Source organism: Alternaria novae-zelandiae (genome assembly GCF_023758075.1).
Source record: "Alternaria novae-zelandiae strain BMP 2774 chromosome Unknown scaffold_32, whole genome shotgun sequence".
Taxonomy (NCBI): domain Eukaryota; kingdom Fungi; phylum Ascomycota; class Dothideomycetes; order Pleosporales; family Pleosporaceae; genus Alternaria; species Alternaria novae-zelandiae.
In genome coordinates this window covers 177166-205145 of record NW_026056992.1, presented here as the reverse complement: position 1 = coordinate 205145, position 27980 = coordinate 177166, and the positions used below count along the sequence as shown (strand labels likewise).

At 51.8% G+C, this 27980-nt stretch overlaps 10 protein-coding genes across 10 annotated transcripts; 5 read left to right on the top strand and 5 right to left on the bottom strand.

Moving 5' to 3' along the window:
* Positions 1-129: 129 nt before the first annotated feature.
* J4E88_010364 (uncharacterized protein) lies at positions 130-1690 on the top strand (the record flags this gene model as incomplete). Its single annotated transcript, XM_049403956.1, has 3 exons — positions 130-219; positions 334-627; positions 674-1690. The coding sequence occupies 3 exons, from the start codon at positions 130-132 to the stop codon at positions 1688-1690; spliced, it is 1401 nt and encodes a 466-aa protein (XP_049250328.1).
* A 508-nt stretch (positions 1691-2198) lies between these two features.
* On the top strand, positions 2199-3793 carry J4E88_010363 (uncharacterized protein; the record flags this gene model as incomplete). The annotated part of the gene is made up of 3 exons (XM_049403955.1): positions 2199-2204; positions 2445-2614; positions 2779-3793. The coding sequence occupies 3 exons, from the start codon at positions 2199-2201 to the stop codon at positions 3791-3793; spliced, it is 1191 nt and encodes a 396-aa protein (XP_049250327.1).
* Positions 3794-4238: 445 nt separating this feature from the next.
* On the bottom strand, positions 4239-6825 carry J4E88_010362 (uncharacterized protein; the record flags this gene model as incomplete). Its single annotated transcript, XM_049403954.1, has 2 exons — positions 4239-6281; positions 6331-6825. The coding sequence occupies 2 exons, from the start codon at positions 6823-6825 to the stop codon at positions 4239-4241; spliced, it is 2538 nt and encodes an 845-aa protein (XP_049250326.1).
* Positions 6826-7795: 970 nt separating this feature from the next.
* Positions 7796-9083, bottom strand: J4E88_010361 (uncharacterized protein; the record flags this gene model as incomplete). Its single annotated transcript, XM_049403953.1, has 4 exons — positions 7796-7890; positions 7943-8597; positions 8661-8903; positions 8949-9083. The coding sequence occupies 4 exons, from the start codon at positions 9081-9083 to the stop codon at positions 7796-7798; spliced, it is 1128 nt and encodes a 375-aa protein (XP_049250325.1).
* A 1279-nt stretch (positions 9084-10362) lies between these two features.
* J4E88_010360 (uncharacterized protein) lies at positions 10363-11315 on the bottom strand (the record flags this gene model as incomplete). The annotated part of the gene is made up of 3 exons (XM_049403952.1): positions 10363-10550; positions 10606-10842; positions 10892-11315. The coding sequence occupies 3 exons, from the start codon at positions 11313-11315 to the stop codon at positions 10363-10365; spliced, it is 849 nt and encodes a 282-aa protein (XP_049250324.1).
* An 840-nt stretch (positions 11316-12155) lies between these two features.
* Positions 12156-14899, top strand: J4E88_010359 (uncharacterized protein; the record flags this gene model as incomplete). Its single annotated transcript, XM_049403951.1, has 4 exons — positions 12156-12225; positions 12275-12293; positions 12341-12392; positions 12440-14899. 4 exons carry the CDS (start codon positions 12156-12158, stop codon positions 14897-14899), a joined length of 2601 nt encoding a protein of 866 aa, XP_049250323.1.
* A 1457-nt stretch (positions 14900-16356) lies between these two features.
* J4E88_010358 (uncharacterized protein) lies at positions 16357-16899 on the bottom strand (the record flags this gene model as incomplete). Its single annotated transcript, XM_049403950.1, has 3 exons — positions 16357-16609; positions 16665-16779; positions 16833-16899. The coding sequence occupies 3 exons, from the start codon at positions 16897-16899 to the stop codon at positions 16357-16359; spliced, it is 435 nt and encodes a 144-aa protein (XP_049250322.1).
* Positions 16900-19025: 2126 nt separating this feature from the next.
* J4E88_010357 (uncharacterized protein) lies at positions 19026-19826 on the bottom strand (the record flags this gene model as incomplete). Its single annotated transcript, XM_049403949.1, has 2 exons — positions 19026-19483; positions 19541-19826. 2 exons carry the CDS (start codon positions 19824-19826, stop codon positions 19026-19028), a joined length of 744 nt encoding a protein of 247 aa, XP_049250321.1.
* A 2809-nt stretch (positions 19827-22635) lies between these two features.
* J4E88_010356 (uncharacterized protein) lies at positions 22636-24638 on the top strand (the record flags this gene model as incomplete). Its single annotated transcript, XM_049403948.1, has 6 exons — positions 22636-22684; positions 22736-22804; positions 22869-22975; positions 23029-23366; positions 23418-24100; positions 24151-24638. 6 exons carry the CDS (start codon positions 22636-22638, stop codon positions 24636-24638), a joined length of 1734 nt encoding a protein of 577 aa, XP_049250320.1.
* Positions 24639-25944: 1306 nt separating this feature from the next.
* On the top strand, positions 25945-27114 carry J4E88_010355 (uncharacterized protein; the record flags this gene model as incomplete). Its single annotated transcript, XM_049403947.1, has 1 exon — positions 25945-27114. One exon carries the CDS (start codon positions 25945-25947, stop codon positions 27112-27114), a length of 1170 nt encoding a protein of 389 aa, XP_049250319.1.
* Positions 27115-27980: the final 866 nt, after the last annotated feature.

Genomic DNA, 27980 nt, shown 5'->3' with positions numbered 1-27980 from the left:
GTGCCACGCTCCCATGCCACGTCTCTCTCACTGCGATGTCGCCACCGGATCACGATCGGCTACATCAAGTCACACACTGTCAAACTTCTGTCCAGCCACTTCCAACACTCTCACTCCCGCTACATCGCAATGAAGGCTTTTCCCATGATACTCGTCCGCGAGTTCAACGGACGTGACACTAGCTACCGTGTTGCAGCTCGTCGAGCTCGCAACTACTGGGTACGTCTACTGAGCTACTATTCCAGCATGCGTCGCGTCTCACTCCCATACATGCCTTCGACTTAGTCACTTGATCATAACCATAACACACCAATCACATGCTAAAGCCCACAGGAACTCCTTGCGAACGTACACAACATCTTCATCAAGCCCTGGGAACGCTACAATGCTCATATTCATTTCGACGGTCATGCTTGCGACGACCGGATAAGCCCCAGCGAATGGGATGCTGGAGGCTACTTCGATCCCGAATTCGTAGTGGACGGCAGACTGGTACTATATGTACACTTCGAACAAGTGGAACCACCACCAGAATCCAGCATGGATGCACACAATCCTTTTGAGACGGAGGAAGAGGATAAGCTATGGTACCGGGGAACATATGGCGATCAGGGACTTCGAACGAAGGTAGAATCGTTACGCGCTTATTGAGAACTTGGTTGACACGATGCAGAGAAAGTTTACGGAAGACATCGAAGATTACCTTGGAGAATCAAAGAAAGATTCGTCTAAGCCCTTTCCAAAGGGACTGCCGCACAACCCTTTCATTACAGAACCGGTCCTCAAGTCAACCTATACACTCAAGAGCACAGTCGCGTTACCGGTTGCTGCCAATGAGGTGGTGACCGTAGATGACTCGAGCAGCAGTTATCATCTCGACACTGGCGTCGTGATTGGGCGCGCCCTCCCACAAAGCTGTTTCGATCCTAACGTTCGCCCTGTCGTTCGCGCCGTGATCAGCAAAGTCGGCGCTGTAGTCGCTTACATTCCCGCGAAATACTCAAAACGGAGCGCAATCAAAGGAGATATACAGATCGCGATGACGCACGTGGAATATACACCCGAGCTGGTCAAGTTTACCTTCGGCGAAGAGAGAACGCGAGCCATAAAAGCTATGATCGAAGAGCGAAATGCACCTCACAACACGGGTACACCTCCAGATCCTGGTCTCTCTACCGTGAGTCCGTCACTACCGATCGCCCGTGAAGCTACCGCATCTGAGGTGTCGTTCATTATCATCGATGATACAAAGCATCCAGGCCTGCGCAAAGAAGGAGTCGTCATCGGCCATGCGAAGGTACACTGGTGTCTTACACCACACAAACGTCCTGCTGTTCGTGCAATGCTGAACAAAAAGAACAACGTCATTGCGTATATTCCCGCACGACACACTGGACATACGGACAGAAACGGTGAGATACAGATTCCATTAAAGGACGTAAATCTCTCGAAGTCGCTCGTAGCGTTGCCGCTGTGGAAGCTCTCTGACGCGATCAGAGCAATGATCAGGGCGAAGAGGGAGACAAGCGAGAAGTCCGCAGTGCATGGGTCAGGTGACCAAGAGGGAGGCGTGATAAAAAGGAGGAGAGAAACAAAGACCAAGCAAGCTATCGGGACTGCCGCGAACGATGACGAAACGGACTCTTTTTCGGATTCTACAGACGTTTCCGAAGGCGGTGCTCAACACTGAGCGAAAGCCGCTTTACCGTGTATGGGTGCTTGGTATATACAAAAGTCAGTTATTACTAGGTACACAATTAGGTTACGGACTTCTGATGTCATTCTACCCCCTCTCTTTCCCGTTTGTTGTTGCCTTTGCGTCCGTGTGACTTCCACTAGCAGTCGCTACACGCACGCGCACAATAAATATCTCTTAAAGAAACTCTAACTGCCCGCGATATCTCTCCTTCGTCACTCAGCTTCTTATATATACTCGGCCATCTTTAAGTTTCTACCCCAATACTCACTACTGCGATTCGAGATGTCGACCATTAGCCCTACCTTGATCGAAGTCAGAGACTTTGCAATTGGTCCTGACTTATACCGCCGACGCGCGTCTGACTTGAGCAATTGGGATGATCTCATCGAATACACGTTCAACGCCTTCAACCGCGATGAACGCTACTTCAGACTGCACTTCCATTTCTCTCGGGAAACACATTGTGTGGAGGACGAACTATTGACGAAGGAAGACTGGAATGACAGTATCTATTTCGTCGGCGCCAACAGACTATTCTTTGCCCATTTCGTCACAAGGGCTCGACATGAACCTCGAGGTTACTACCGGAGGAGGCAACCTTCACCTTCACCGGCGAGTCCTACACCTGAGCCTGGGTCGCCGGTGGTACCTTGGACTATGCCTCCGCTACCGCCCATGAACGCGCAAGGTGTTTACGAGTACCCTCCGCCACCTGCGCCTGCTCCCGCACCTACACGTCGTCCAGCGACACGTCCTGGAGGTGGACCTCGACGTGGTCTTGCACGTGGACGCGGACGTGGACGCGCACCACAACCCGCTCAACGTCCACCACCTCGGCCAGTACCACCACCAGCTCAACCCGTTCCAGCCGTCCGTCGACCAGCCTCTCAGCGACCAAACACCAACGCAACCAATGTATACACCATTGGACCACCTATACCGGCTGACCGGTACCCAAACTCAAGGTACTTCTCCTCACCTTTCACCTTCATTCCCCTGCAGCCTGCCCCACCTCGACCACGAACACATGCTCAACAGTACAGGGCCCCTCTTCCAAGTTCAGACGCACCGGCTACCAGGCCTGCGGCTGCGACATCAGCTCCAGCAGTACCCGTTCGCGATCCTGTCGCCCCAATGTTGCCTCCTCGACCAGCTGTTCGCCAACCAGCTGGCGGATCTACGTCTCGTCTGCCGACTACAGGCAGTTCAAGCGGCCAGCCAATTGAGATATCATCGGCAGAGTCGTCGTCCAGTGACGATTCCAGTATGGATGTAGACTCCGACGCCCATCTGAATGCTGCTGAGCCCACCGCCCCACTACCGCCGTCACCGCCACCACAGGATGAGGACTTCAACATGGAGCTCTCCGACGACCCCATATCCGACTCCGACGCGCAAAATACCCCCCTTCCCGCACCAACGTACGATGAATACGCGGACCTACAGTACCCCGTCGTCCGGTCTTCACCAGGACCACGATACGAAGGCCAAACCGACGATGAGGAACAAGATCTCACCCTTCAATCACCACTCTACCCACTTCCGGAATTCGAAGAGAGACCAGATGATGAGCACGAAGACCTCACCCTCCAATCACCACTCTACCCAGGTTCTGAGTTTGAGCAACCACCGGATGAGGAAGAAGACCTCACCCTCCAATCCCCACTCTACTCCAACTCAGAGTTCGACCACCCACCAGACGACCAGATCGAAGACGAACAAATGTCCATCGCCCCCACATCACCAGGCTCAGGCGGCCTCTTCGTGCGAGACGAGACAGAAGCCCAAAATTTTGAGGCAGCGTTGGCATGGGAGGACGATGGTACACAGCAATCCGTCGTGGAGTCTGAGCTCGGACAAGAAGAGGAAAGGCCGGATAGTGAAGACGGGGATGCGATGACATTTATTGCGTCTCCTTCTGTTGCACCTTCGTCGGCTGTGCCTACTTCGGCGGGTACGGGGCTGTTTGTGTCGGATGGGAGTGAGACGAGGGGCTTTGCGGAGGCTTTGGAGTGGGAAGAGGATGATGCTGATGACGACGATGAGGAGATGGAGGATGAAGGGGAGGGTGATGTGGAGGTCAGGAGGCGATAGAGGGTAGAAGAGATCGCGTTGGGTGTCTGAAGAAGTCGGTTGAGGACTACAAAAGTTGTTTGTTTGAACATTTAGCGTAATACACTGGGGGTTGAGGACTTCACTTGTTTCTTGTGTGTATCTGTGTCCTTGTGTATTGAGTTGACGACCTCCGCGGTAATATGAGTCGGCTACCACGAACTTGGTAGTACCTATGTGTTCTTCACTGGGGGTTTCTCTTGTCGCAGTATCGCCACATGTACTGCACAGGAAAGAAGAAACATCGCCCTTTAATGAGAAGAAGATGCATTCATTCATGTCATAAAGACGTCGAGGATACGTAATAGGGAATCATAAAGAAAAGACAATCGACGAGAACGATACACCGATGCGACTCATCCAATCGCCCAGCGCCATCAGCCCGCCACCTCCCATAGCCACCTCTTCCTACCATCATGTATCCACCTCAAGTATACACACTCTCAGTGAAAGAGTTAACCTGCAGCCCCCTCTCAGCCATATCAGCATTCTCCAAAAACTTCAACTGCATCCACACCAAATGGCCCTTGACACGATCCAACTCCGCCCTAATCTCCTTAACAGGCCTAACCATGTCATACAAATGACCCTGCTTGTGTTCCTTGTCTCCAGACGGGTTCGGCGTAAACTTGTCGTAGTCCTCAAACGTGAGGATATTGTCATCAGGATCGGCGTGAAACAGCGACCTGAACACCTCGGTGTTGGTAGTCGCGCGCTCGGTCCACTCGTCCCAGAGTTTGGGTGACAGAGGGTCGGAGACAAAGTCTGCTTCGGGGCCGGGCATGGGATCGTTTGGTGAGTTTTCGCCGGGGGGCTGCGCGTTGGGGTCGTCGGCGGCGTTGAGGCTTTGGGGTGGGAGTAGACCGAGATGTTCGCGCCATAAGCTGCTGCGGAGTTCGTGGGCGAGTTTTGCGGCTTTGTAGGGCTTGCCGTCCATTTCGGTGTCGATCTCTGCGGTGTCTTGTAGGACGATGGAGAGCTCGGAGTCGTGGAAGCCCAGCTGGGAGCGGTCGTTGATGTTGGAGGATCCGCAGATTACGGTTTTGTCGTCGACGATGCAGATTTTGGCGTGGATGTAGAGCTCCTCTTGGAAGAAGTGCTCTTTCTCCTCTTCCTCTTCGCCTTCCCAGGCTTCCTCGCTGGGCTTCTTTTCCGTAAGCATCGCGTCATCGGCAATCGAGTCTGGGTCAATAACACCACCCTGGTCGCCTTTGCCCACATCTTCCTCCTCATCCATGTACGCTTTCCTCATCTCAGCGGCTTTACGTCGTGCCTCGTCTCCTCCCTCTTCCGGCGGTGCTTCCAGCTCGTCAATCTCAGCTGCTTCCAGATCCATGTACGACTTCCCGGACTTCTTCTCACGCTCCTTAAGCGTGGGGGTGACATTGATGCGGTCGTATGAACGAAGATTGAAGAAGAAAATGTACTTTTCTGGATCGACACCGGCCTTTTTGATCTGTCCGTATATGCTTTCTTCTCCTCGGCAGATACTCTTGAATTGATAGTCCATGATAGCTCGTGTTCCAGCAGCGGCCTGATCTCGAAGATCTCCCGCGAATCCCGGGATTGCTGGAATGACAATGACGATTCTGAAGTTGCGCTGCTCTTTAGCTGCTGAAACGATAGCGTCGACCATTGCAGCTCCGATCTGGTTGTGGACAGGGCTCTGGTCGTGTTTACCCGTTGCCGTGATGAAAAATTGATTCTCAATGTAGACGTAGTGTTGCGCGTTACGGATGACCTCGCAGTATGCGTTCTGGATACTCTGCTCATGAGGATCAATGCCCATACTCCAGTCGCCGCTACTTCTGACTAATTGCGCGTGTACAGTTCCACGGTTGTCGAGGTTCTTGCTGTTCAGCTGCGTGAGGGGATGGTGCACATATTGGCCAACAGGAAACTTGGGCCGCTGCACTCCGATCAGGTCTTCGTCGGCGCCTTCACGTCCTTCCATGGTGAGCCAATCGTATCTCTCGTCACGCTTGTACTTTTCTCGCTTCACGAAGTTCCATCGCAAGACGAAATGCTCAGCGATGTCGTAAACCGCTGGGCCAATGACACCCATTGCGACATCGTGCCATGGCATGCGACCGAACTCCAGTTTGTTCAGCTTGTTCGATTTCCAGTCATCAACACTCTCAAAATCCATGATACGGTTATTGTTGTAGTCCTGACCCGGGAAGATTTGGTTTTGAACACCAGACGGGTGGGCATCGGCAAGCGGGTGCTGCTTGTCGTCCCATCGGCCGTAACACAAGTCCAGTCCACCGATGAAGGCCATGGCATAGTCGATGACGATGAACTTCTCGTGATGCGCCCAGTAGAACGTCATATCCGAAGCATTCTCGAAGACATTGTGGTCAGGATGTCTCATCACTTTGATGTTTCCATACCCAGGCTCGCCTTCTTCAAACAGGCCCATGAGTGCCTTCTTGGTGTGTTGGCTGTTGCATGTGAGAGCCGCAGAAACCTGAGTAAGTATAAGCTGCTGTTTATTCGACGCAGATTGATGACCTCACCTCCTTGTATACGGAAACATAGATTTTCACACCAGCCGCTGCACGGCGTTTGAGTACTTGATCCAGTCGAAATTGCTGGTTATAGTAGGGCGGTCGCTTCAAGAAGAGCTCAGGGCTGAGCCACCAGTCCGCAATGTAGATGGTCTCTTTGGCTTGCTCCAATGCCTCGGCAACGGCCCAGAAGTAATCCCTACCATCGACATACCACTTCACCAAGTTGTTGTCGCGCTCTGGCGCAAAGCTATGGAAGCGGTGGTTCTCCGCGATCTTGCTCCTCTTGGCGTCCGTCTCCTTCTCATGCTCCTCGTCGTGGCGATGGTTGGCATTGAAGAGGTTGGTGAACTTGCCGATCTTATGCTTGATGTGCACAGCCTTAATATGCGCACCTCGTAACTTGGTGTGCTCGAGCTTTTGCTCAATCTCCTCAATCTTCTCAGAAGCGCGATGGTTGAAGGGATGGAAGAGCTTCTTGAGGCCCTTCTCTTGGGAAGGCATGTTGGCGACCGTGCGCAGCGATCAGCAATCGCGCGGGGTAGCGATGGTAGAGATGGTGAGGCTGGAGAGGGAGGCTGAGGAGTGAGGCGTAGGCGACGGAGAGGCGATCGGTCGCGTGCACTGGTCTTGTACTGACCCACAAGGATGGAATAACCTGTATTCACTGTGCTGCACTTGGCAGGTAAATAGGCATGGCGCGATCTCAGCCGCCGGAGGGACCGATTGGTGACGTCATTGGCGGCTAGCCTTTCCGAGCAATAGCCATCATGCACCTCCCTCAAGCGTCCATCGCGGTTGAGGCTACAATCAGCCCGGGGGCTGGGATTAACAACCCGAAAGCGATTCAGCACCGGGTTCATGATGCCACTACTATAGCACTACAAGAAGCTTGTCTCCTCGGTAAAACTAATTGATCAGATTCAGCATGCGCGACATCATGACCATGGGAGTTATTTTTACCCCGCGTAATCGGCCCTCCGGCTGCTTCATCCCACCACTTCCGAAACTAAGCGCGTCCGCGCGGCAGAAAAGACTAGTACACAGCGCATGAGCTGAGAGAAAAGTCTGATGATCTGGGAGCTTTGACAAAGAGGAACGAGTGGGTTAAAGTGCATCTTCAAGACATCGTGAGATGGATCCCATGAGCTGCCCATGGCACTGCAAGACACGTTATCTGAAAGCTGGAGACTCAATAATACTAGAAACTAGTATTTACGATAAAGAGTCAGAACTATATCCATGGCCATGATACAACAGTAACTTCATCAGTTCGCCGAAAGCCTCCGGCAAACCACATCCTACATCAACACCCACCAAACATTGCTTCTAGTGAAGTCTTAGTTGTAAGATCGTTAGTCGTAAATCGTGGATCCTGAAATGGCCATCCCAGAGACAGTTACCGACGCGGCACTCCAAGAATTCAGGAAAATGGGAAGAGAACAGGCGTTAGTTGTGGCAGAATGGCAGTCAATCAAGCAACAACAACGACCGGCCAGCCGTCTTCCCAATCAAGATAGTTGTATCCAAAGAAGAACTGATCAGCTGCATAGCCGACACTCGGACGAACTGCATCAACGTTAGCTTGGTTTCAACGCATCGTATCCAGTCTTTTGCTTACCATAGTGATAGTACAACACGGTCCTTCCATCCTCAGGGTTAACCATAACGCCCTGTCCACCAGGTGCATAGACATCGCCATGGCTAGCGAGAATCGTCGTACCACCGTTCTCTTCAAGACAACTCTTTCCTTTCTGATCGTAGAAAGGTCCAGTAGGAACTTCCGAGCGACAGACAACAACGTGGTATACCTGACCCTCAGGAGCAAGACCTCCTGGAGTTTCTGGCGTATTGCAACACATACCCACGCTGTAGAACATGTAGTAATAGTCCTTTTCTTTCCACATGATAGCGCCCTCGGCAACGGTAGCTCCGTAAGTACTATTCCGCACCATGTTGTTGATGCGGTTATTCTGCTCGGCCCACCCGCCAAAAGCCATGAGGTCGTCGTGCGGGAAAAGCTCGACCTGGAAGATGTCGTCCCAGAAGGAGCCGAAGGTGAAGTAGATGGGGTCTTTAGGCGTCTCTTGGAAGACAAAGGGGTCGATGAGGTTGTACTTGTCGGATAGGGGGAGGCCGATGTCGCCGTGGTCTTGCCAGCTACCGGGCTCGAGGGACTGCGATGTTGCGACGCCGATGGAGGAGTTTTGGAGACCGATTCGGGAGACGGAGTAGTGGCAGTAGAAGGTATCGCCTCGCTTCATTACTGAAGGTGCCTGTTGTGTTGGTTAGGATGATGCGTGGCAGATTAAGATCCAGTAGAGGGAGAATGGACATACCCAGATGTCTTGATCCGGATGTACCTGGATGCTGGTACCGTTTTGTAACAACGCGCCTTCATATTCCCATGGTCCTCCCAGGGATGGCGCACTAGCAATGGCAATGTTGCCGCTAGTCGAGAAACGCCAGTACTTGTTGTTCTCATATATGACACTAGGGTCATGAATCCAAGAGCAGTTGCCGCGACATGGCTCTGGGTCGGGATAGTAGCCATCAGTTGTAGGACTGCCAGCTTGAGGGTCCTGGGGATTAGGATTAGGATTGGGATTTGGCTGAGGACGCGGTACAGGGACTGGGTTTGCGACTGCGCCCTGTGTAAAGAATGGAATGAAGGTAGCGCTGGTGATCAGGAGCGCAGTAAGCAGTGCAGTCGTAAACCTTGCCGGTCCCGAGTCCCGGATGGTGTTTCCAAAGTGCCTCATAATCGAAGATGAGTAGTAGTAACAAGTATTGAATGCTCTGGGTGTCGAAGAAATAGACACTCAATCGCAGATTTTATACAAGAAGGGTGAAGTACGTCAGGGGTCACGAAGCGACACTTGGAGTTGAAGGCAGCTTCGTTTGCAACCACAATAGAGGGCTGATGGAGCTGCCTGTTTCTGACGCTCACGATGTAAGCGGCGGTAGGATTGGCTTCGAAAGGTGTAGTTCTCGTGACCAGGGTACATGTAAAGGTTGTATAATGTGAGCGGGGATTGGTCGGCGGAAGTCTGGTGCGAGCCCCCGCGACCACCTTTCATTGTGTGAAGAGCGCATAATTCCATCATGGGACACATTTTCTCGAACTAGGAAAGTCAGATGTGCTCTTCAAGCCCCCAAACTTCGGCCTCGTATATACAGCGGTGAGGGAGTGGTGGCAAGCAAAGCCTAGGCCGGTAGCAGTACCCCGTCCGCCATGGAGCGCATGAAGAGAGTCGTGTGACATCGTCGAGCGTGCTTTCTTTCGAGAATCGTGGACCTATGGTCTGTAAGCACGCAATACTTGGAGGTCGTGTACGTATTCGGATGCGTGAAGTGCCGATACTATCACGATCTCTGCGACACCGTTGGCCGATGTACCGCATGAGTAGTACCAGTGATGTCAGGGGCTGTTCCCTCAGGCTTTGTGCGCTGGAGATGCGATCTTCGTGGACTAGTTTCGATTCGTTGCCTTCTTTGGTACCGGGACTTGAGTGGAACGTTGCTCCACCAGATCCAGTGGCCGCCATTACAGCTGAATGAACGCCAAACGTTTCATTTGTTCCGCGATGCTGGTATTGCCACATGGGAGTCCTTAGTTCTCGATAATGACACCACTGATCGTCGTTAGTATGCTATGTGGTCGTATTGACACGTACCGGATTTGAGTCAAACCCTCTGGTCGGGCGCAACGTGGCAACAGCCACAACATCGTCGCCGTGTGACGATACATACTCTTGCAGCCAATCCTTTACAATTGGTATTCCGAAGTAAGCATATCGAGGTATACTGCCGTCACATATTGTAGTGCCGAGAGTATCAGTATTAGTGGAAGGTAGCCATCCTTACTGCAGTGTCAATGAGCAAGACTTGTATCGACATGAAGATCTAAATGCAGTGTAGTGTTGGAACGAATCTTGTTATTCGGCATTGGTCGTGCAAGGGCTCCGCACGAGAACCACACATTTGTCTACCTGCCTCTTTCGGTTTTGCGTTCTTATTTTACCTGCTCATTTCCGGTACCTAGTTGGGCGCCTTGTAGCCTTCGACGTCGGTGCTGTTACTCCATTTCTCAAACTTCTTGACACTTTCGTTGTAAGTCTCAAGCTTCTTGTTGAGAAGGCTGTACGCGTCGGTTCCAACTACGCATCGGATAGGCGGGTCGTCCATGACGGCCAAGTCGTAGAACACCTTGGCAGCCTTAGCCGGGTCTATGAGGAGTTTGTTAGCGGTCGTCCGGTATGTAACAATTTGACCATGACGTACCTCCTGCTTGAGAGCCATGGCGCCCTTCAGCTTGCTTCTTGGGATCGACGTGTGCGTAGGCTGGGTTCGATATCTCGCCGAAGTCCATACTGCGGCCTGACCAGTCGGTTCGGAAACCACCGGGCTCAATGCAAGTGAACTTGATTCCCCACTCAGGCTTCACTTCTTTTGAAATGGCCTCCGTGAATCCTTCAACAGCCCATTTGCTGGCACAGTAGATGGAAAAGTTAGGAACACCTAGTGAGCATCAGCAGTGAACACAAGAATAGATTAGATTCAAACTCACCAATCTGACCGCCGATTGACGTCACCTGTTGGATGACACCTCCAGACTTCAAATCTCGCATGGTCTCCATAGCCTTTCTTGTTACATCAATCAGGCCAAAGAAGTTGATCTCCATCTGTTGCCTGATTTGCTTTTCCGACAAGGTCTCAAAGGGCCCGTTCAGACCGTATCCGGCATTGTTGCAAACCACGTCGATTTTCTTGAACTTCTTGATAGCCGCATCGAATGCGTTGTCGATGGATTCTTTCTTGGTCACGTCGAGATCCACGAGCAGACTGTTCGAATCGTTGGCACCCTCGAAATATAGCTTGGAAGAGTTGCGTGCGGTAGCGACAACGTAGTCACCCTTTTGCAGAACAACCTTGACGAATTCTTCGCCAAAGCCAGTGGAGCAGCCAGTAATGAGGAAAACGCGGGGTGCCATGATGACGATGCTAAGGCGAGGATTTGAGTGTTGGTGATTTAGAAAGATGTGCAAACGTTGCAATAAGCCTCCCGAGCGTTGCAGTGGCTCTTCATATACCTAGAGGATAGACGACGTCAAGTGCGGCCAGTATCATTACGTCAGAATGCATCAAAGGTAAGCGTACGGTGTTAGCGGAGTTGAACCGGCAGCGACTAAGGATGGGCGAGTCGCTCTAGATCTGCCATATACCATGTTGGCAATATCTGCAGACCGGCGACAGTAGCTCGTTCGGGAACATAGTGGGTGACGTCGACCGACATGGCCATGGTATCTCCGGCTACGACCGTCGTGCATCTGCTCCACATGCCGTATTCATGATGCTTCGAGATAGCGTTGCCGGGAGAAGGTATTCAGACCCTTGAAAAGCGCCGAAGAGAGCTCACGGAGATGAAGCGGCGAAGTCGATGTGAAGCTGTTGTTGGCACGACCGCACCTTCTCATTGCGGGGCGTCTTGCACAGGGCGGCAAAACGCGCTCAAGTCAAACAGACAGATAAGTGAGTTGAATCGAGGAGATACAGTACAATTGAAATATCGGGCACTTGCGCGTGGAGGGTGGAGATGACTGATTGGTGTCAGGCTGAAAGAGGATGTTTAATGGGAGGAACGCGTGACGGAAAGAGACTAGCGTCGACGCGAATTGGTGTCGCGAAACTGGTGCCCCTCGAAGCGCTCACCGCAGCAACAGCCAAAACAATACGCCCTCCATATACCCACTTCGAATACCCCTCTTACGCTGCATTGAAGTTCTTTTTGCAACGATTGGTCACTCTCTGCCCCGGAAGTCACATAATACACCATGGCCGAGGTCATCAGAGACGAGGAGGTGCGCAGGCGCGTGCGTCTTGCGCAAGAGTTCCTCGACCCAGGTATGTCAAGCCGACTGTTGGAATGATACGAATACTAATTATGGTGCAGATGATGTCTCCAGACGAAGGTATACAGTAGCCATCTACCCTATAGAGCGCGCACTGACCGCTTCAGCTACCGCGCAGACATTCTGGTGATGCTCAACCGAGGACTGCGAAGACTCACAGTCAGTATCGTATGCTACAAGCGTCTACAGATACTTACTGTATTCAGGTCAGCATAGACGAGATCCGCTCACATAACCGCGAACTCGCCGACGGCCTCCTCAACTCGCCCTTCGAATTCACCGAAGCCTTTGACCGCGCCCTCAAAGACGTCGTCCGCACATTCACCGACCGACCCAAATCCGAGACAAGCGACGATGTGGTATACTATTGCGCGTATATCGGCAGCTTCGGCGAGTACTCGTGCAACCCGCGTACTCTGGGCTCAAACCAGCTGAACCACATGGTGTCGCTCGAGGGAATCGTCACCAAGACGTCTCTTGTGCGGCCCAAGGTGGTCAAGAGCGTGCACTACAACGAGAACAAGCAGAAGTTCCATTCGCGAGAGTACAGAGATCAGACCATGACCACCGGCGCTGCGAGTACGAGCGTCTACCCGACCGACGATGGCGAGGGCAACCCACTCGTCACTGAGTACGGCTACTGCATCTACCGCGACCACCAGACCATTTCCATCCAAGAAATGCCTGAGCGTGCCCCTGCTGGTCAGCTACCGCGCTCCGTCGATGTCATCTTGGACGATGACTTGGTAGATCGTGTGAAGCCGGGAGACCGCATACAGATGGTCGGCATATACCGCTCACTCGGTAATCGCAACGCTGGTGCCGGGAGCTCGACTTTCCGCACCCTGATCCTAGCGAACAACGTTATCCTCCTCTCTTCCAAGTCCGGCGGTGGCATTGCCCAGGTTTCTATCACCGATACCGATATCCGCAACATCAACAAAATATCCAAGAACAGGCGCGTCTTCGAACTGCTGTCACAATCACTGGCTCCATCTATCTACGGACATGACTATATCAAGAAGGCGATTCTGCTGCTCCTCCTGGGAGGACAAGAGAAGAACCTTGAAAACGGCACTCACTTGAGGGGAGACATCAATATTCTCATGGTCGGTGATCCCTCAACTGCCAAGTCGCAACTGTTGCGTTTCGTTCTGAATACCGCCCCGCTTGCCATCGCTACAACGGGTCGCGGTTCGTCTGGTGTCGGTCTCACGGCAGCTGTCACCTCGGACAAGGAGACGGGCGAGCGACGTCTCGAGGCTGGTGCCATGGTTCTCGCTGACCGTGGTGTCGTCTGTATTGATGAATTCGACAAAATGTCCGATGTCGACCGCGTAGCTATCCACGAAGTCATGGAGCAACAGACCGTTACCATCGCCAAAGCCGGCATCCATACATCGCTCAATGCTCGTTGCAGTGTCATCGCAGCTGCCAACCCCATCTTCGGTCAGTACGATATCCACAAGGATCCGCATCGCAACATTGCTCTTCCGGATTCTCTACTATCGCGTTTCGATTTGCTGTTCGTTGTAACAGATGACATCGAAGATGCACGCGACCGTCAAATCTCTGAGCATGTCCTACGCATGCACCGTTACCGCCAGCCTGGTACTGAGGAGGGTGCACCGGTCCGTGAGGAGGGCTCTCAGCTGCTTGGTGTTGGTCTTGAGACCGACGCTGATGCAAATCGTCCGACGGAAGTCTATGAGAAATTCAACCCCATGTTACATTCCGGCGTTACAATCACCGTCGGACGTGGCTCGAACCGAAGGACTGAAGTCCTCAGCATACCCTTCATCAAGAAATACATTCAATATGCTAAGCGCGAGAAGCCAATCCTTACGAAAGGCGCTGCGGATCATATTGTGGCAACGTACTCTGCACTACGAAACGACGAGCTAGACGCCGGTACCCGCCGTACTTCCCCCATCACCGCACGTACTCTCGAAACACTCATCCGTCTTTCCACCGCCCATGCAAAGGCACGTTTGTCGAAGCGGGTTGAGCAGAAAGATGCAGACGTCGCAGAGCAGATCCTCCGTTTTGCCTTGTTCAAAGAGGTCGTCGAGGACGACCGCCGCAAGCGAAGACGGACAGTCCGCGATCCAGACGCTATGTCTACAGACGGAGAATCGTCCGGTGGCGACGACGAGGACGGGGATGAGCAAGAAGCCACACAATCTCGCCGCACCGGTGGGCCATCGACCCGCAGCCAGCGTACAGAGACCACGCGCACTCCTGCAGCCGAGGAGGAAGGCGGCGAGGAAGAAGACAACGAGGACCTTTACAATGTCACGCCGAGGACCCAACGCACGACTGACCGTACACAGTCCTCTCGCGCCGGTCAATCGTCGCAGGTCAGCGCTGCTTCTTCACAACCCGAGTCGCAACTACCCGCTACACAAACCGAATCGCAGGAATCGCAAGGCATTACGCCGGCACGTCTGCAGGTATTCCAAACAGCACTTGGTCAGCTCATCGACGGTCCGCTGTTTGCAAATGACGCTGCAGATGTCGAGCCGCTGGTTGCCGCTGTAAACGCAAGACTCGGTGGTGGTAATGGACGCGAAGCGTTTGATGAAGATGAGGCCGAAAAGGCACTTGAGGCTCTGAGCGAGAGGAACAAGATTATGTACTCTGGAGGTATTGTGTATAAGATTTAGAGAGCTTGGATTGCGATTGGATACATGATCAAATGTGGATATGATGCGATGATCATTGATTTCGTTGTCAGTCCGGAGTCTCGTGGCGTTTTTGATCGGAATTCGGATTCATTGGCGCGATTCAACGATTCGTTACTTCAAATTCGAAGAGTTCCTCGATATAAGCATGATCAAGTGTTGAGATTGGAAACTTGACCAACATTCCTACTCCTGTTTTCTCACGATGTTTACCGCTGGTCAGGCAAGACATATTTGGGGACTAGAACGCTCGGTTGCTGACACCCCCAATAAGGGTTTTAGCAAATAGGACCGGAATGATGGGGGGCCAAGATGGAATTAGACACCCTAGCCTTGTACACCCCGAACATAAAGGGATACTGTTTTACGGTCTCTTAAAATCTAGCTTAACCTCCGTCCTTGTGGGCTGACATGTTTTCGTGAACAACTTCGCGAATCGGCGGATGTACCAGCCATGCGCCTCACCGTCCCCGTCTTCATCTTGTTCACATCCGCTACCATACGCGCCAAAACCGACACACGCGCATGCTACGACGTCTCCAATTCAATCGCACCAAACCACCACCCCTGCATCTCACCAACAACGCAATCCATCTCCCACTGCTGCTCAACCACCGACACCTGCCTCGGCGACACCCTCTGCCTGAGCCAATTCGGCACCCTGTACGTCGGCAGCTGCACGATCAAAGACTGGAAGGACGGCGCGAACGGAAAAGGGTCGTGTCCCAAATACTGCGCCAATGAGGGAAACGATATCGGACTGTGCAGTTGGAACAATGGCTGGGAGTTTTGCTGCGGTTTGCTAGGGAAGGGTAGTGAGGAGTGTTGTAAAGGGGAGAGATTCAAGTTGGATGGGAATACGACGAGTGAGTTTGTGGTTCAGAGGCCTTGGGGTGTGGATGCTGTGTCTGAGGGAAGCGCTTCTTCTTATGATTCGAATCCGAATCCGACTGCATCATCGGTCTCGTCGCAATGCCCTACTCTCCCCGCCAACGCAACCGATGACGGTAGTAGCGAAGATAACGAGATCCCCGTCTCCCAGATTGGTCTGGGTGTTGGCCTCGGCATACCTCTGCTCATCGCGCTTGGTCTGCTTTTTTGGGAGAACAGGAAACGACGGCTTGTGGAAGCGAGGTTGGAGATGTCTCGAGGCGAATTGCTGGTCGGACATGTGGGTTATGCAGCTTCGAATGAAGGTAAACATGGCGTGTATGTGGGTATCGAGAGTCACGAGGTCGATGGGTTGGGACAGAGAAATGAGCTGTCGTCTGACAGACCACTGTATGAGTTAGCGCATGGTGGCAGATAGCTTTCATGACACATAATATATGATGCCTGCAAGCAAGGGTGGATATGTAACGAAAAGAAGGTCGTCAATGTTTATTTCATTCATTGGTCGTATCATCGTCTCTTTGTATATCCCAAGACCCTCTGTCCTTTTATACAGGGGAGTCCTGCTTGGCAAACTGCCTCGCGAGCGCCTCAATGCTGTCCACAATCCTCTTGAACTCATCCTTCTGCTCTCCAGCAAGCTCTCCGCCATCCATGGCAGCATCGTCATCCTGGTTACCCCACTGGATCTCCATTGTGTTGAAGTCGACCTTGGTGTCTAGGCCGTAGACGTCCTTGCTGGGGTGCGAAGGGAAGCCGCGGAGTGTGGAGATGAGAGACATGAGCTCCTTGACGTCGTCTCTGCCATGGGATTAGTAAAGGGACTTTAGGATCAAGGGGACTGTGAGGGGCGTACTGTGGTACATCGCCCTTCTTCTCTGATGACTTGGAGTTGCCGTTGTAGTTGGACATGCGGATGCTGGCTGGGCGGTTGGGCTCGCCGATGACTTCGATCATGTGTGTGGGTGCGCCTGCGTATCATGTCAGTACGAAAGCTGTATTCATTACACACCAACAAACTTACCGGAGAAAGGCTTGCTAAGCACAACCTGGAACTCTCCAGAAGGCGGGGGTGCGACCATGCGAGGCATCTTGATATGTAGTTTGTGTGGTTTGGTCTAACAAGTATCGAGAAGTTTAAAGCTTTCGAGTTACAGAGTGCGTAACTGGATAATTCTTTCAATTGAAGGTTGTGGATGAAGTTTCAAGCGGGGTACGAAAGCGTGGTGAGGGGAGGTTTTGTAGCAAATGCCATATGCCATCATCGCATGCAGGTACCCACACTAGTTTTGTTCTTGATGTCATGATGAATCGCGGCTGCCGATGTGGACCGCGAAAGTTTCCCTTTCTTTTCTCCACCTTTTGCGATGGGCCGTCTGAATGGCGATGCGATGGGAATGTTGGTGCTCAGATTCTGCAAGTGGTTTTGATCGAGATCGTGTGTTGTCGCGTCGTCGCTTGACGCGTTACGCGTGAACACGGGGTATGACATCACCAGCCCTTCGCGTCCACTGGCTCTACCCAACTTCGACACGCATTTGCTCGTGTCAATGCCTCTTTCTCGGAGGCACCGTCTCGACACTATGCGGTAGCACCTTTTCAGGCCTGTCCTAGCTGCATCAAAGAAGCTCGGTCCGACGAAGCTCTACAGTCTCCCCGCATTGAATGACTGCTTTACCATCTCGATCAAATATGCCGGGCTCGTTTGGCTGACCTTGACTGGACAGCACAAGCTTCAAGATCATATCAGCCAGCTCTTTTGGAAGGTTCCTACCCACAGCTCGATACACGTTGAGCTTCGTCTCAGTGTACGCATGTCTCTGTAGAAGATCAAGTACCACCGCAGTATTAACACGTACACATCCTCTGCCTCTTCCTATTCGAGCGCTTTCTCTAGACGTGGAAATATGATCGCAGAGGTGATAGTGATCGCAGAAGCGGCGAATAGACTGGCAAAGGTAGGCTGCATCGGGCTGTCGTGCTTGCGCGTCACCATTGTCTCTGGGAGGAGCTTTGCGCTGTCGTTTTATTGACTGCAGAATGTTTCTCACTATTCTATCGATTTGACGATTCGCGTTCTGATGAGCCTCGTTGGAGAAGAATGGAGAAGATCCATGCAGGCAGTCCAGTTTGGCATAGACGCACAGGTCCAGTGCTGGTAACTCGCCGTCCTCAGCGACAGTGATGTGTTCAATCACGGCCAGCATTCGCGGAAAGAAGACGGTTCTGAATACATGCTGATGTCTCTCCAAGCGCTCATTCTGACTGTAGATTTTCGAACGATGCAACGCCGTGCGCATTCTGTCTTTGAGATAGCCAGCGCATGCTTTGGCGTTCCGTGGCGGATGTGCCTGAAGTAGCGTTAAGAAATCTTCGTGTATGATGTCTGTGGTTGCGCGCAAAGAATAAGCAGAGAATCGTTCGCGCAGAGAAGCATCACACCCACCGACGGAAAATGGATCTTCATTAGATCGGCCATCGCAAGGAGACAGCAGCAGTTGTTCGAGCGTTGGAGCATCGAGGGAAGCAGTCCCACGTAGCTGTCTGAAAGGCTGCCATAGTTTGAGGTTGAAAGCACGATAGGCAACAGTCTTTCGAAAGGTGTGAGGAATTCGCTGCTCGCTGACGTCTAGTTCTTTTTGCGTCGGGCCCCAGGTTGGCGTCATCGTCCCGACTAGCTGTTCGTTCATGGGTATGTAACAACCCATTATTTTCGGGCGCGTGGTACATCGAGACCTCGACCAAAGTGTATGTAGCCAAGTATGAGTGGTGGTAAGATTTTAGCACGACCCTTGATCGTTGGCGCCGACCGTGCCGCAATGCTGCACAGGGCAACTAAGCTGACTTGGGACTCCTTGATATTTCACCCCGCAAAGGCTTACGTTTGTTACAACATCTTGTTGCTGGCCTGTTAGTGTTATGTTGAGAGCAGTGCTGCGCTGTCGATACAAACAGCGGGGTATGGGCTGTCGTGAAGCGCGCTAGCTCAAATGGCAGCCAGTAAAGTTAACATTACCAGACCATGAACACATGCGCAACTCGGGGTACCTAGTCAAAGCGATAAACTTTGTGACCGCTCCAAGCCACCCAATGTTATCAGCATATTACGGAACTGGTAGTCGATGACTATTGGGTATATTGAATTTGAGCTGGACCTGTCTCACACTCGCGGCTTCCACCTTACCACCAACCTACGGCCAATCATAGTGAGCTCATCTCAAATGATTTTTGCTTTGCCAGTTGACGGCTCATTCTCCTGTGCTACCGCACCTTCATTCCCATCGCCCTCAACCTTCCCTGGCTTCGCAAAGGCAGCACCAAGCAAATGAATCGGATTGTTCATCCTTGTCATCATAAGATAGAGCAGAGTAAGTCCTGTGACAACAACTTCGTCTCTCAGAGCCTCCGTAACCTCCTCTTCTGTCTCCTCAAAGTAGAAGTTGCCGACTTGCTTCATTGCCCATAGATTGACGCTGAACTTGGCGATAGATTCCTGGGTCGCGGAGTTTATGCATACGAAATCCCAGACTTTCATGGTAGAATTGGCGGTCCAGGTAATAGGGATGCCGCCAAGCGCATGCGAGAGGTAGTTGTACTTGGTCTTCCAGCGTTTCAGTGGCTTCAAAATGACTTCTTGGCCATGGATGATGCAATCGCCACTGATGGAGAAACTGTCTAAACGTCGGAGTACTGAGTCAGAGTGTGTCTTAGATGTACTATAGGCAGACTTACGAATGGTGCCTTTCGCGATGATGGTCTGATCTGACGCGCGCTCGAAGCGCAACTGAGGCTTTGCAGGGCGGAAATGCTGAACGTAGAGCGGCGTGAGCTGTTGATCAACACCTTTAGAAGCTACTACGTTGCGGAACTTTGACCAAGCGAAATCGACTTGGAGGGTGAGACCGCTTGAGGATAGAGGGCCCATGGACCCAACGGGCTCTGCGGGCTCTGCGAGCTCTTGCGATGCCCTTTTTGGCGGCTCAGAAGTGTTGGGAGGGAGTTCAGTATGGGTTGACATGATGTGCTAGTAGGTGCCTGATTTTTCGATGTTGGAATATGGAAGATCGGCCGTAACATCAACGGCCGTTATAAATTCGAAAACTGTCAAAGCGCGGTCACTCGGAGGTGGTCAAACGGTGAGGTGAAGGTGAAGACGCGCACTTTTGAGAAGGGAAATGCAAACGCGCACTAGAGGTGATTTCGATGTGCGTGATATATGTATTGGAGTTTTCGTAGTGTAAACATCGTGCGTTTGTGTGCCTTGCTTAGCCACTCTTCTGGCTTTGGACGCCTTACCATGCCTCAATATTTCCTAGAACGGAATAGTGCTTAGCAGCACATGGCGATGTAAGAAAGCGCAACGCATCTTCAATACCGATAAAAGTATATGGTCAGTCTTGCGAAGACACAGCTGAGATGGCGCAGAATGCAGAAGGCTGATCTGGGTGTCACTAAAAACTATCGTATGGACAAGTCGTGGGAAGTGGAAAGAGGCTGGGAGTGCAGCTGTACAGTGGCAGGTGGACCCACTTAAGTGAGATGTCGTCATAGCTCACGGCCACCACTCCGTCGACACCCACACCCCACTCAGCATGTCAGCATCTCCACGCTCGCGACGAAAAGAATAATTCTTAGTGTGCTGTACGGCAGATTGTGAAAGAGTTATGAAGATTATAGGGCGCCTATTAGCGATAACGCATTACGTGTCTAAAGTAAGCCTTAGCTTTAGTATTTCTTAACTATAGAAACTTAAAAAAATCTTAACTTAATAACTAAAGTATACTATAGTTATATACTACTAATACTTAAAAGAAATAAGTATAAAATCTTTATACTTATATATTAATTTTTTTACTTATCTTTATTTACGTATAAAATAGTAACTACTTTTACTACTTAATAAGTAAGCTTAAAGCTATAAGTATACTTTAGTTACTTAATATATACTACTTATTTAATTAATAACTTTTATATTAAGTAAAAGTTTACTAACTTTACTATACTTTTTAAAGCTACTTATAATTACTTTAAAAAAGTAAATTTATAAGTAACTTTTTACTTTATAGTAGTAGCTAATTTTATTTATAGTAATATAAGCTTTAGTACTAATACTAAATTTTTTACTTAAAGTAAATATAATACTTTTAGATAACTTTATAAAAGAGTTCTTGCTTAGACTACTACTACTAGCGACAACAACTTTCTTAAGCGATAACGCACTCCGCTGGTTAAAGCAGCCTAAGCGCGGGGGATGCACTGCGGACAGGAATTGCACTCCCCAGCATTCTTATCCGGCTACCAACCAGTATGGCACACTGACCTGCTCGCAGGTATCGCATCGGTTTCAATACACCTCGGGATCCTTCATACCAAGAAAGGAGCTTGTCGACTATGCTGCATGACACCGCCTCTTCCAGACTTCGACCGGCGTCATTACTCCACGCGAGGAAGATCTTCAGCAGGTATCGTGAGTAACTTGGTGGGATATCTTCCGCGGACGGCTCAGACAGCAGTTTCGAGGCGGCTTCGAAGCGGCTCGCTTCTAACGCTGCGCTGTTTGAGTGATTCGGCAATACGGCAACAGATGCCCTCTCGCAGTGCGAACCACAATTCTCGATCACTAAAACACACCAAACGATCGTGGTCTCACAGATTAATCAATGATGTTAGAGTGCTTGGCTGTATCGCCGGGCGCACTGAGCCTCCATCCCGCTCGCGTCAAGGGATAGTTACCCGCATGATGTGCAGCGCGGCAACAGAGAGACCCAAGTATCGCCCAGTTGTGCCAACAAAGTTGAGTGCTTCTTTTAGCTGGGCCTATCGCGCGTCCAGAGAAAATCAAAATGCTGGGCGATACTCATAATCTCCCCACGCCTGCAATGGGTGACGATTACTGATGATGCTCGTGCGGACGCGTCCCCAAGCCAAGTGTCGATCGGGATGCCACAGCTGCAGGACAAAGATCTGCAAAGGAGGCTCTGCTGTTGCGTTGTCGCAATGCACAACATCACTACTGGGTGTCGCGGTCCATTGTCTAGCAGGGTTTGTTCTGTATTTGGCACAGCGGACTTGGCGGGCTTGGCAGGGAAACTCTGTGCAGAGCCACTAATCTCCGCCAAATCGAGACGCCCATCGGCATTGTCATGTTGAGACGCTTGCCGAGCCGCAATGCTCACAGCCGGACAAAAGAACCTGCGCCGTTCTGTGTTCCTCATTTACGCCAATCACCGCGTACAAGGTCAACCTGTCTCAACAGCTCCTGTGTCTCAACCTTGAATGTTTGCCCGACGTCCACAGGTGTAACATGACAGGGTCAAAGGGAGCCTTAAGGCGGAAAGTCCCACACGTCGCGTTCGAAGCTAGCGCTACAGGTGAGCTTGGCACCATCCGCCAGAGCCCATTCACCGCTTGGCTCCGGTCGTAAGCCTCCTAATGGCGGGAGTGGCTGCTAAGCCAAGAATGTCCTGGCGGCTGCTGTTTCAAGTCAACGAAGTGCATTGTGTCCGTGACGCGTGTAAAGATATGAAGTAACAAGGCTCAGCACCCAAGAAATTGGAAATCGAGGCTGGCATTCCCTATCACTGCGCTCGCAATTCTCTCCGAACCAGTCCGGGAAATCCCTCGTTCTCCATCTTTTTGCACTTGCTTATATTGGTTTTAATCGACTTGTAAATACGGCTGGTCTGCTATTTACAGTTACTCGCTCCCGCTGGTCGTCTTCATTCCACACCCTTTTTTCTCAACCCTTACTGTTGTTCCTTCCGCGCATGAATCCTTGAACACACTCCTTCCGTCTTTTCCGCTTTTCGCCTACAGGGCTCTTCACCATGCCTTCCCTCGATGTTAGCGAGCTTAACATCGTCATCGCCGTTCTAGGTACGTCTGACAGACGAAAGTCGACAGGCAAACACTGACGTTCGACTGCAGGCGCTTTCATCATTCTATACGGCTTCATTTCAGTCAAGATCAAGCAAGTATGGTATCTTGGTGAAGCTTGTAAGCACACAACCGCCCGACGCAGCGCCGTCGTTCCTCAAAGCAGTGAACTCATTCTTTACAGTACCTGCCGTTCTCATCGGTGTCATCCTAGGACCGATAGCTGCCAGATTCCTAGATGCGGAGAAATGGGGCTCAGCTGCCACGGGGCAGCAAGAAGCCATCACTCTGGTGAGTACAACTTTACAAATTGCCAATATTGAACCCTGCTGAGCATCACATAGGGCATGTGCCGAATTGTCATTGGTGTGCAGCTGGTCATCGCTGGATTTCAACTCCCTGCCAAGTACCAACAAGCCCGGTGGAAGGAGATGGCGATCTGCCTCCTCCCTGTGATGACTATCATGTGGATCTGCACTAGCTTGTGCATTCTCGTCACGGTTCCCAAGCTCACCTTCTTGGCTGCGCTTGTTATCGGATCTTGCGTTACTTGCACTGATCCTATCTTGTCGCAAGCCGTAGCCAAGGGTCCCTTTGCTGACAAGTTTGTTCCTCGCGCGCTGCGAGAAATCATCTCGTCGGAAGCTGGTGCTAACGATGGTTTCGGTTTCCCTTTCCTGCTGTAAGTCTCACAACCCTCCAACACAAGAAGCTTCTCTGACGAGTCGGACAGTTTGGCTACATACCTCATTCGCCATGCCGAACTTGATGGTGTCGAGTTTAAGACCGGCATAGAAGGTGCCAAGGAAATCGCTCATCGGGCAGTCAACATGCTCTCCAAGCGTAGCGAAGAGGGAGTTGGTCGTCTCGGTGGCGGTGTCCCGATGGCCATGGAACAGTGGATTGTTGAGGGATGGCTGTACATCATCGTCATGTCCGTTGCAATCGGTGTCATCCTCGGCGTCGCCAGTATGTTCGCCGTCAAGTTCGCCCTGCGCAAGAAGTGGATCGACTCCGAGAGTCTTCTGCTCTGGCCTATGGCTCTCGGCTTGTTCACCATTGGCGTTTGCGGTGCGCTCGGTACGGACGACCTCCTCGCTTGCTTCGTCGCCGGAAACGTCATGAACTGGAATGGAGTCTACCTCGAGGAAACCGAGAAGCGTCATGACGAGGTCAACAGCTGTTTCGATGTCATCCTCAACTTCGGTGGTTTCATGTACATCGGAACCATCATCCCATGGGCCGAGTTCCAGATGCCAGATGTCACCGGTATCACCATTGGAAGGCTCATGATTCTTGGCTTCCTCATCCTCGCTTTCCGTCGTATCCCAGCCATCTTCCTGATGTACAAGGTCATGCCCAACGTTGTCAAGGACTGGAAGGAGGCGCTGTTCATGGGTTATTTCGGACCCATTGGTAAGTTGCCTCGATTCTTTCAGATAGTGACATGAACTAACGCTTGTCAGGTATCGGAGCCGTCTTCTACGTCGAGCACACTCGTCACCTTTTCCCCAAGCCAGGCGAGGCCGAGACTGAGGAAGAAGAGAACCTTGTCGCAGCCATGATCCCAGTCGTCTACTTCCTCGTCGTCTTCTCCATCGTCGTCCACGGCCTTTCCATCCCCGCCCTCGATGCTTTCTACCGTTACAAGAAGATCCCAGCGATCGAAGAGTCTGAGCCCGCGGAGATTCGCGTACGATCTATCCACGAGGCCCTTCCTAAGAACACCAGGATGGACTCCAAGCGCGGCTCGGTCTACCAGCACAACCGCTTCTCTCGCCCAGTTTCCATGGGTCCTGGACCGGAGCTGTACAGGTGGAACAACCAAGTCAGGGATAGCGAAGCCACGTTCAGGTCAAACTCCCAAGTGCAAGCTGTGGATTACGCAGAGAAGCTGCAAACTATCCGGTTCCAGGAGGACTATGCTCATGAGAAAGCAAACTTGGGCCGGTAGATTGGTGTGAGCTGGGACATTTGACATGTCGCACTCCCGAGTGGCTATCCCTATGCTTGGTGGAAGGTCTGTCAAGGGGCAATAAGAGAATCCGGTACGCGCCAAGGGTCAAGCAGAGGATGCGCGCAGAAGGAAGGGGAGCCGTTAGAACAGTGTATTGGTTGGATCGCTCATTTTAGGATTGGAACACAATCAGGGTTGCTCCCTATCGTTTACCATGCTTTTTGTCACTCGTTTAGACCTGTACAACATAGACGGACGTTGAATTACGCGTATTTGTCCGCACGCCAGTCCCAAAACTACGCCCAATGCCCACCCTCACCACCAGTTCTCAAGTGCAAACTTCAAAGTCATCACCACGATCCGCACGATAACATCAACGCAGGAATCCGACGAGACCCCCAGCTTCAAGACCCAGTTCCCCAGACCCAGATGTCAGATCCATTCCCCTGTCGTTCACTGCCCAATCCGAAACAAGCCAAGAACGCCGCGGTGGAATCGCCAAGCCGTCATTGCCGTCTTACCCGTGCCGGTTTTCCGCTGTCCCTGTCACTTTCCTCCCCTTAACGCCCTCGCTCCCCGGAAAGGTTATCCATACAGTTTGAGTGTCAGGACTTCATTCTCAAACGTCTTGGGAGATTCAGTCTTTGTTCCCGATGAAAGAGGAGGTAATAATATGGAGATTATGTGTAGTGGCTAAATTGGGTATGGCGTGCGCTGCGCTCACATCGGTCCGACTCCACCTTTCCGCTCCGCGACGAGTGTGCGGAGGTGGTGGTTGTGAAGGGGGGGTTGGGGAAGGCTGTCGGAGTGAATTGTGGTTGAATAAGAAGATAGTCGGGTTGTGGGAAACCGTTTCTCATCATATCCGTCTCTCTTTCATGTTCGAATTCGCGAGCTGCAGGGCTCCCCATCGCTGTGCCTCTGCAGCCAATGGCGGCATATGGCGATCTTTACCGCAATGGTTGCTGTCGCTTTATCATCACTTTGTTTGTCAGCTCTTTCACCAACTCCTCTGCGTTAGATTGTGCAAGTATCGAGAGAAGCGACGAGCTTTTGACTACAGTTTTGTCAGCTGTCGTCACGCCAGAGTTCATATCTATTGCGATTGGCCTGCTGCATTGGTAAGTGATGCAACCCATCAATGGTGCATCGGCTATACGAGGTAACACCATGAACATCGTACTTAGGGTCTATGAGCAATACGCGGTGTATCATGAAGTCGACTTCGGCTACATCTGAAAGGCATATAGCCCGTTAAAGTAGTTTAGGAGAAGTCCAGCAAAATCATACAATTCCACTCAATATGCCACCAATTCGCGTTGCTCTTGCTGGTCTATCGTCATCTGCAAAGGTTACCTGGGCCGCAGACGCTCATCTTCCATATCTCCTCTCTCCTCGTGGCAAGAAGCACTACCAGCTTGTCGCTCTCCTCAACTCCTCTACTCAAGCCGCAGAAGCAGCAAAGAAGACATTCGCACTTCCCGAAGACGTAAAAGCATATGGCGACCCAAGCACCCTCGCAGAAGACCCAGATATCGACCTCGTCGTCGTCTGCACCCGCGTCGATGTACATGTTTCTGTCGCCGAACCGAGCCTCAAAGCAGGGAAAGCAGTGTACATTGAATGGCCAGTGACGCAAGACCTTGCCAGCACAGTACACCTTGCAGAACTTATGCATGAACCGCGAAATAGTATCATCGGCCTCCAAGGACGGGTCGCCCCAATCACCCTTCGACTCAGAAACATTCTAGCCACAGATACCATAGGAAAGGTACTCAGCAGCCAAGTCCGCGCTTTTGGCAATTTGGTACAGCGGGATGCTCTCCCTGAGTCTCTGGAGTATTTTGCGGATAGAAAGGTGGGAGGACATCCCATCAACATCCATTATGGCCACATGATCGATTACGTGCATGAGGTACTCGGCGGATGGGAAGAATCTCATACAAAAATGCAAATCCAGCGACCGAATCTGAAGCTCCTGGGAGCTGACGGGATTGTCAACAGGGCCGTAAAGACTGATGTACCCGATCTGATATCTGCACACGGTACCCTCAATACTGAGAAAGGCGTCACAGTACCCGGAGCCACACTTGCAGCTTCTTTCCGCCTTGGCCAGCCGTTTAAAGGCGAACCTGGGTTCGTGTGGTACATCGTTGGTGAGACGGGCGAATTGCGCGTCACTGCGCCAGGTCCTTACCTTATGTCTGGTGACTCTTATGGTGGCCCTATTTCGATCCAGCACCACAATTACGCGACTGATGAGGTGCGCGATTTGGGCTGGGACTGGCCAGAGTGGCAGAAAGAGTTGGGTCTTCGAGCGAGGAGCGTGGCGGAGGTGTATGAGAGGTATGCGGAATGGGTTGGAGGCGGGTTGGGGGACGTTGTCGAAGGGAGAGAGTGGCCGAGCGTGGTGGATGGAGTGGCGCTGATGAGGGAGTTTGATGATATTTACAAAGAGTTTGACAGGGTGTGAGGTGACTTAATTCATCGGGTCATGTATCGGAATCCAGACATGGTCTTTATCTGATAATGCACTGAGCGATCTAGCACGCACAAAGTATCATGAGATTCACGCATGATCATAAATTCCAGACGGCATTCAGCGATTATATGCCCTGTTCTCCTTTCGCAACCACCACCTCATTTCAAATTGTGTCGCTATCTGTTGTATGTCGTGCCAGCTGGTAGCTCTACCGGTGCCCTATCGGCAGGCACTTCCGATACAGGACTGACCGCATATCCGTATTTCTCAGTTGCCGGTCCCTGGGTATACGTCTGATTTGAGTCCATTTCACCAGGAGAGCCGGCTGGGTACGTGGGCGCGGTGTGCGAATTGGCGGGCTCATACGGATTTCGCTTGCTATTCTTCTTTCTGCGCCAGAACAGAAATCCAGCCAGACCGAGTAGAGCGAGTCCACCGACTATTCCACCGACCAGGCCGCCTATCGCGCCACCTGAGAGACCCGACGCGTTGTCCTCTGTCGCGATCGGTGAAGGGGGCGAGGCAGCCGTTGCCTGTGCTCCTCCAGAAGGCGAGGTGGTAGCGATGGGTTGTCCTCCGGATACGCTCGGGGTTGCTGACGACGCAGCCGCGGTGGTCGACGAAAGTGCTTGTAGAGCAGACAAGCCGATCGCGTAGGCAGGGGCTGAAGGGCTAGCCGATATGAGAGACTGCGCTGTTTCGTTTACGGCGGTCGCGTTGAGGGAAATGAGGGGGTTGTCTAGTTTACTCCAGCAGATGTTCGTCTGGTCTGCTGTTTCCGTGCACGTTTCGCTAGGTCTTGTCAGCTACATGCGCAACATCGAGTAAGGCGGCGTTGAGAGGTTTGCTCACCTTGA